The following is a 7,458-nucleotide window of genomic DNA, read 5'->3' as shown; positions in this document are numbered from 1 at the left end:
CCACAGAGGCCCCGCGGGGCGGATGGGGCCTGAGGCGTCCGCTGCTGGCGGAGGGGCCGGGGGAAAGGGGCTCGGCCCGGCGGTCCCGTGACCGGTTGTCTCTTCCCCGGCGCAGGCTTGGCCGAGATGGTGAAGCTGTTCATCGGGAACCTGCCGCGGGAGGCGACGGAGCAGGAGATCCGCTCGCTCTTYGAGCAGTACGGCAAGGTGCTGGAGTGCGACATCATCAAGAACTACGGCTTCGTGCACATCGAGGACAAGACGGCGGCCGAGGACGCCATCCGCAACCTGCACCACCACAAGCTGCACGGCGTCTGCATCAACGTGGAGGCCAGCAAGAACAAGAGCAAGGCCTCCACCAAGCTGCACGTGGGCAACATCAGCCCCACCTGCACCAACCTGGAGCTGCGGGCCAAGTTCGAGGAGTACGGCCCCGTCATCGAGTGCGACATCGTCAAGGACTATGCCTTTGTGCACATGGAGCGGGCGGAGGACGCGGTGGAGGCCATCCGCGGCCTGGACAACACCGAGTTCCAAGGTGAAACATGAACCGGGGCCGATGCGGCCTTGGCTGGGAGTAGGTAGCGCCAGGCTGCGCCTGAGGAAGCAGGTTGGGTGCGAATCCGCCCGGAGCGGGGCTGGGGCTGAACGCCTGCGTTCGGACGCTGCCTCACTTCTGGGCTGTGTCCCCGGGGTGTGAATTTGCCAGGGAGGCCAGGGAACGGGAGGAATCCCGTTGTTCCACTCTAGGTAAATACTTCCAGCCCTTCTGGGCGTAGGTTGTGGAGGCCGGTGCGTTTGAAGAGCGTTGGAAGCATCTTTGTCCCTGATCAGTTGCTCCCTGGGAAGAGGCAGGGCCGAAAAGGGCTCCGGGCAGGCTGCCGGCRCTCCCGGCTGGGGCGCGGGGAAGGATACAGAGAAAAGCTTATTTCTGTGAGTGCTTCAAGCCGTAGGCTGTCGAAGGGGAACCCTTTCGCAAGACGTCGAGGGTGGTCTGCCAGGTGGCGCTGGGGGCTTCCCTGCCTTTCCTCTGCACTTAAGCGCAAATGTTTTTTTTTCCCCCAACGTGTTCCAGCTCTGCTTGTGCCCCGCAGTACCGATGCGGCACACCCCTTTCTTTTACCAYGCAAAGACGAGCAGGTCAGGTCCTAAGCACAGTGGCTGTTTTCCTTTCGGAGAAGGAAGGTGCTAGGAGACCAGGTGTTCTTCCTCCCTTTTTCTGTAGTCAGTTTGTGCGAGGGTTTGAGGTTCCTGATCCTTCTGAGGCAGCTGGAACGGGGRCGTTTCAGATGGGGCTGGGGAGGACAAGACCCACCGGATCTCTGACTTACCCAGGTCGCCTCGCAGGAGGACGCGGAAGGCAAAGTCCAAACTCTTGCGCGAACGGCCGCCACTCTTGGTCCTGCCGGGCCCGAGCAACGCGGCGGGTCCACCTTCGCGGCGTGACAGCGGGCTGCCTGCCCTGCTCGTCRCCTTCCTCGCCCGGTGAACGGAGGTGCCCCATCCGCCTGGCCTCCTGCGCCCGCTTCTGCGGCACGTGGCCTCCCTCGCTCGCTTGATGTGCCTTCCCGGGCCTTCGCCTGGCTCTTGATGACCTGGAACGGCCGACGGGGCAAGAAGCGCGTTAGAGGCTGAGGGATGCTGCGGCTTTGCCAYGTTCCTGCGCTAACGCTCGCTGTTAGCGCGCGTTTCCTTAGCCAGTGATCTCTTCTCCTTAGCCAGCGTCCAGGTCTCTTCAGTAGCCAATGAGCTAATTTAGCTGCTTGGCAGATTCTGGATTTCTGCACCTAGCAAGAATTGGCTTCGTTTATCAGTTGAGCTTTGGCCCCAAGCAGATAGTTGCAAGCCGCCTTCTTCCCAGCGCAGCGCCGAGGGCGAGCGCTCRTGCCTGCCTGGAGGCCGCAGCATTGGGGCCGGTCGGGCCCGAGTGGAGCGAGGGGATCGGATCGCGTCCGGCAGCAATCTGCAGCAGTCTCTTGTCTCGAGTGCAGTTTGCTTCTCTGGCCGGCGCCGTGTGCCGGGGCTGGCGCTCGCGGCGCTCCGTGTTCCTGTGGGCCATGGGCAGCTCGGCAAACCCCAGCRCCCTGTTCCCAGGCGTTTCTCAGAGCTGGTTCATTGCAGGATTCAAACCGCGCTGGCGCTGCGGTCTTCCCAGTCCTGACTCTTCCCCCCYAGCACCAGCAGGGCCGGAGGTGGCTCCTTGGTGACTCCAGGTCTGTGGTTTGCCGGGCAGGGAGCGGCATGCGCAGGCAGCCCGCTCTGGACTGGCGCAACCGCTGCAACTTCTCGCCAAGACGGCATGGTTTCCTCGGGATGCGCCTYGGATTTGGCTTGGTGTCCCGAGGCGCTGGCGCTGCTGTGGGAYGTGGGTAGGGGCAGTCTTCTCCTTTGGAGGGGCTCATCCCCTCCACGTTGCCTTGGGCAAAGCCGTGCTGGTGGCCAGCGGCAAGTAGTGCTGCTTTGTGAAATGGCCGGGAGCTGCTCGCTGGTGATCGCTGGCCTCGCCTAGGCGAGACGGGAGAAGGAGAAGGCATGAGAAGGAGCTGGCGCTCCGCGTCAGGCGCCAAGCTGCTCCCTTTGCAGGGGCTCTGTCCCCGGCAGCTCTCGTTCCTGCCCGAGCCTCGCTCGCTCGGCGGGATGTGGCGCGTTCCTCCGAGCAGCGGTGCACTGGCAGCCTTTGTGCCGTGCGGAGCCCGCTGCGAGCGCCGGGAGGAGGTTCAGAGCATAGAGCAGTGCCCAGCAGGGAAAGGGCTCGTTAGCGGGGCGGCTGATAAGCCGCCAGACTGGACTTCGCGTTCCCAGAGCATCCTTGAAACGCTGGAGCGGGGCTGCGCGCGGCCTTTACGCCCTGCGAAGAGCAGACGTCGCAACGCGGCTCTGGCCGGAGGACGGGGCAGTCGGGGCTCACGTGGTGGCTCTGACCCAGCGCCCTGAGCCGGGGCCCGAAGCCCCACGATCCCGCCCCGGAGCGGCCGGGGCTGCCGGCGTGGGGAGCGCGCGGGTCTCGCGGGTGGCTGCGCCCTGCGCGGCGGTTCCCTGCCTGCCGCCTTGCTTCCCGGTAAGTCGGTTTGCTGCCTGCCCGTCACGGCTGTACCTCCAGCTCGCGGCTTCAGGCCGGGAGCAGGCGGCTCGCGCGTTCCTCCTGCGCTGGGGCTGGCTTCCTATCGCAGCCGTCGTTTCTAGCGTTGCAGGAACCGAGGAGCTGGGACSTGGCAAAGCTGCGGCGAGAAGCTCCTGGTGCGGATCTCAGCTGGCCGCTGGTGGCAACACCGGCCGCTGGGGGGAAATCAGCGGCTCTGCCCTCATGTTTGAATGACTGTGCTGTTTTAATAACGAATGTTTTGGTGTGGCCTCAGTTAATTATAGCAACCCTTCTTGCGTCTGTTTCTTAAAGGCAAGCGGATGCGCGTGCAGTTGTCCACGAGTCGGCTCAGGACCGCGCCCGGGATGGGAGACAAGAGCGGCTGCTACCGGTGCGGGAAGGAAGGGCACTGGTCTAAAGAGTGTCCGGTAGATCGCCCGGGGCAAGTGGCTGACTTTACCGAGGCCTATAATGAGCAGTACGGAGCGGTGCGCACTCCCTACCCCGCGGGCTATGGGGAGACCATGTATTACGATGACGGGTATGGCGGAATGGTCGACTACTACAAGCGCTACCGCGTGAGGTCCTATGCGACGGCCTCTGCATACGACGCCTATGCAGAGCAGACCATGGCCCAGTACTCGCAGTACGCGCAGTACTCGCAAGTGCAGTCCACGGCCATGGCCGCCACCACAGCCATGGCCAGTCGCATCCCCACCACCCTAGACCCGTACGATAGAGCTCTGCTGCCGACCCCGGGAGCGGCAGCCGCCGTGGCCGCCGCCGCCACCGCGGCCGCGGCGGCCGCCTCCTCCACCTATTACACCCGGGATAGAAGCCCCCTGCGCCGCACGGCAGCCGCGGCCACCACCGTCGGAGAGGCTTACACTTACGATCGTAGTCAGCTGTCGCCGGTCTCGTCGGTCGCTCGGGCCTCCCTCTACGACATGCAGCGGTTCGAGCGGGACCCGTACGCGGACAGGGCGCGGTACTCTGCGTTTTGAGTCGGAGGTGAGAGCGTTGTGGGTTCCAGCGCGCGGGCGCTTGTCTCTGTCTCCTCGGGGCTGGCGCGTTGTCACAGGGTGTGCGCGCGGCGCTGCGGTCGGGCTCTGCAGCCGCGGCCGCTAGATTTAAAAGTGCCCTCCATCCGTTAAGCCCAGATAACGGTGGTCGAGCATCTAAGCTGTAACTCCTGCTTGGAGCCGAGATAAAGGTAAAAGGACCTGGCTTAGCACAGGCCCTTTCCGAGGCTGGCAGCGGATCGCTGGGCGCCGGATTCATAAATCCCGCCGGCAGGCGCCGCGCGGGGGGAGGCGCAGCCGCAGGCGGCCCCCGCCACGCTCGGCGCCGGGGCCGCGACGGACGGGCCCCCCCGACCGCCCCCGGCCCGGAGGCGCCTCGGCCTGCGGGCAGCCGCCTGCTTCAGGCAGCACTGCCGGCCGCTCCGCCTCGCTCCCCCCACGAGGAGAGGCCGGTGCCTGCGCCGCGCTCTGCTCCCGTGCACGGGGAAGCCCCGGCGCAGGAGCCTCCTCCTCCTCCAGGCCCCGGGACACTTCTTGCCCGCAGCGAGCCGGAGCTCTGGGGAGCTTCCCACAGCCCCAGAGCCGAGCAGAGGGCCGCAGCGGCCCGGAGTGCCCGCGTGCCCCCCCCCCGCCCCGCAGCCGGCGCTCCCGGCGTCCCTGCAGCTGGGGCTTTCCGCCCCGCGGGCCACGGCTCCGGGCAGGGGGATGGCGGCGCGCAGAGCCGTGCCCTCCGGCTCCGGCGTAGCCATCGGGGCGGCCTTTACTGGGGGCAGGCGGGCRGGCGCCACGCCGGCGCTCGCTGCCGCCGGGGAGACGGGCACGGCCCGAGCGCTTCAGGGCAGTTTGTTTCCAGGCCTCTGACCCGACTGTGCTTTTCTCTTGCAGGTAAGATATTTGCGGCTGGACGTCGGGTTCCTGTTGCACATGAAATCTGTATCATGCGTCTCAAACTGTGCTGGGCTTCAAATACCTATTGCAGCTAATGAATTAGTTCCTAATGGACACTTCGGCTTCTTCTTAGTCTAGCGAGGAGTAACTTAACTGCCCTTCTTTTGTTGTTGGCATTTTTTGTTTTAGTTTTTTAGGAATTGCTTTGAATTAGTTATTAGTTTTGTGGCCTGTTTCTCTGGCAGTARCCCTTCCCTCGCCCCACTGCTCTCCCTGCTGCTCTCTAGCCCCAGGCCCCCGTTCTAGGCTCAGGTTTTGAGCTAGCGTAGCTGCAGTAGGAGCTTTGCGTCTCTGCTTCCCCTTCAGAGATGCGCTTGGAGCGGCTCTCTTCCTCCTGCAGTTTGCTCTGTAGCTTCCCATTATTATTATTTTTTTTTTTATAAAGAATGTGTTTATTTTCTAAAGGGTGAATAATCGGTCTTAACTTTTTAATACTAAATAACGTAGCGTACTTGGTACTGCTAAGCCCTGCTCCCCTGAGCCCCAGCCTGTGTTGTGCCATCCGCGTGGAAAAGACGGCATTATGTTTGGAACGTAACCTGTGATTCTCCTCTCTAAAGTTTAGCGTCGCTTGAGCACTCTTTCCAGTGAAATAAAACTTTGGAACAGCTCTGAACGGGCGTCTGCGTGTGTGGGTGTCTGCGGGTCCCCAGCGGGCCCGCGCGCGGGCAGCTCCCGCTCTTCTGCCGTGCCGGGAGAGGGGCCGCAGCAGGGGCGCCGAGAGCCCTTATCTTCAGCGTAGCCCTGCTCACTGCGTAACTACTTATTTTTGCCGGTATCTCAACTATTTTTTTAATTTCTTAGGCCTTGGCTGTGACCAGTGGGGCCTCGGTGTTTCTTGTGCTTTATCTTAACGTGTTTCCTTCCGTGATGGTTTGGTCCCCGGTGCCTCCCGGCTTTGCTCGCTGGAGAGGATCCCCATCTCCCAAGTCCGGAAGGCACAGGGGGGACGCGGCGCTCTCCCTGCCGTCCTTCCCTTCCCCGTTCCTGCCGGGTGCCGAGCTGGTTKCTCCCCGCTGGTTAGCGATTCTCCCGCTGCGGCGATACGGCTCCGTGCGGCTCTAGGGCCGCGCACGAGCTCGGCCTTCCCCATCCACAGGGGCTGCGAAACCGGGCCGGGCCGTGTCGTCCCACAACCCTTCGGGTGGTGGCGCCGTATTTTTGCTCCGACGGGTCTTTGCGTGTGCAAATCCCTCCAAGAATGAGGCACCGGCCACCGCGGTGGCGGCTGTCGCGCGTGGCCGAGMCGTGGCCCAGCACACGGCACGCGCGGCCGCCCCTTCTCACGGCCCCCCGAGCCGCCGTGCGTGCCGGGCTCTGCCCCGGTAAAGCCGCGCTGACGCAGGCGGGCGCACGGCGACCCTGTAAMACAGGTCCGGGGAGCGGCGGCAGCTTCGCCCCCCGCGCTCGGCCCAGGAGAAGCCCGTCCGCGCAGCTCGTGGTCCCCGGCCTCCGCCGTCGCGCCGAGCTCGTCTGCTTTCGCGCCCTGCTCTGGGGCAGCGAAGCAGCGCAGGGGCCGGACGCCTTTCCTGCGTCCCGCGGCCAGACCGGGGCACTCACTCGGCGACACGGCCGCTGGCCAGAGCTAGCGAGAGCTCCGTGTTCATCGCAAACCTGGAGATCTCTAAGGAAAATAGAGCATGAAGATTATGAGATGCTGTGTTTTAAAAGGCAACAAGCTGCTGAAGTCCCCGGTTCAAAGAACAGATAACRCAGGGGACAAAACATTTCAGAAACTTTAATAATCATTCCAGTAGTGAAAAACATGAGTTGGCCTAGGACATACAAGTCCGCCACGAATTGCTTGTTAAACGTACAGAAGAATCATTAACATTTACCCASGTATTACTACGCTGATTAAGTTTCATTTAGTGAGCTACTTCAATTAAAAGAAAAGAAAAAAAAATATATTGGCTTGATAGAAAAGCAACTGAATGCCATATTTAAAAAGCATTCTTGGATTCAAAACAAAGGAACAAACAGTAATCTTTATCTTGTAGCATGTTATGCATTCTGCTTTTCTTCTCAAAACCAGCTTCTGTAACCTATTCCCAGTACAATCCCTTTGTTATCTGCGATGGATCGTTAACAGAGTACGCTCGAGATACCACCTAACGAGCCTAAGCGCACACGCGCAGCAAGCAGGGCTGCAGAAGGACGTTCGCGCCCCTTCCGGCGCCATCACGCCGCTCCAGCACTCACSGCACCGGGGGTCTGGGAAACGGGGCCGCTTCCTCCCAGTCCGATCTTTTCTCCAGCGGAAACTGTTCCGGTGCTTTTAGGCGTTCGCTCGTCCGCGCTCGAGCGGCACGACAGCCAGTCAGCGCGCCGGGCGGCTGCGGAACGGTTCAGGCCGACGACGGGCAGGCGGGAGACGAGGCCGCGGGACTCGGCCGCGCAGGCACG

At 62.7% G+C, this 7,458-nt stretch overlaps 1 protein-coding gene across 1 annotated transcript; it reads left to right on the top strand.

The window, feature by feature from the left end:
• Window positions 1–88: 88 nt before the first annotated feature.
• On the top strand, window positions 89–5,079 carry LOC146585912 (RNA-binding protein 4-like). Its single transcript, XM_085322133.1, has 3 exons — window positions 89–538; window positions 3,395–4,093; window positions 4,990–5,079. Exons 1-2 carry the CDS (start codon window positions 127–129, stop codon window positions 4,084–4,086), a joined length of 1,104 nt encoding a protein of 367 aa, XP_085178259.1. The 5' UTR covers window positions 89–126; the 3' UTR covers window positions 4,087–4,093; window positions 4,990–5,079.
• Window positions 5,080–7,458: the final 2,379 nt, after the last annotated feature.

This window comes from Rhea americana, unplaced genomic scaffold, assembly GCF_003343005.1.
Source record: "Rhea americana isolate MKP2758 unplaced genomic scaffold, rheAme1 scaffold_743, whole genome shotgun sequence".
In the NCBI taxonomy this organism is placed as follows: Eukaryota; Metazoa; Chordata; class Aves; order Rheiformes; family Rheidae; genus Rhea; species Rhea americana.
The sequence above is the reverse complement of the archived record's forward strand: the minus strand, read 5'-3'. Positions and strand labels throughout refer to the sequence as shown.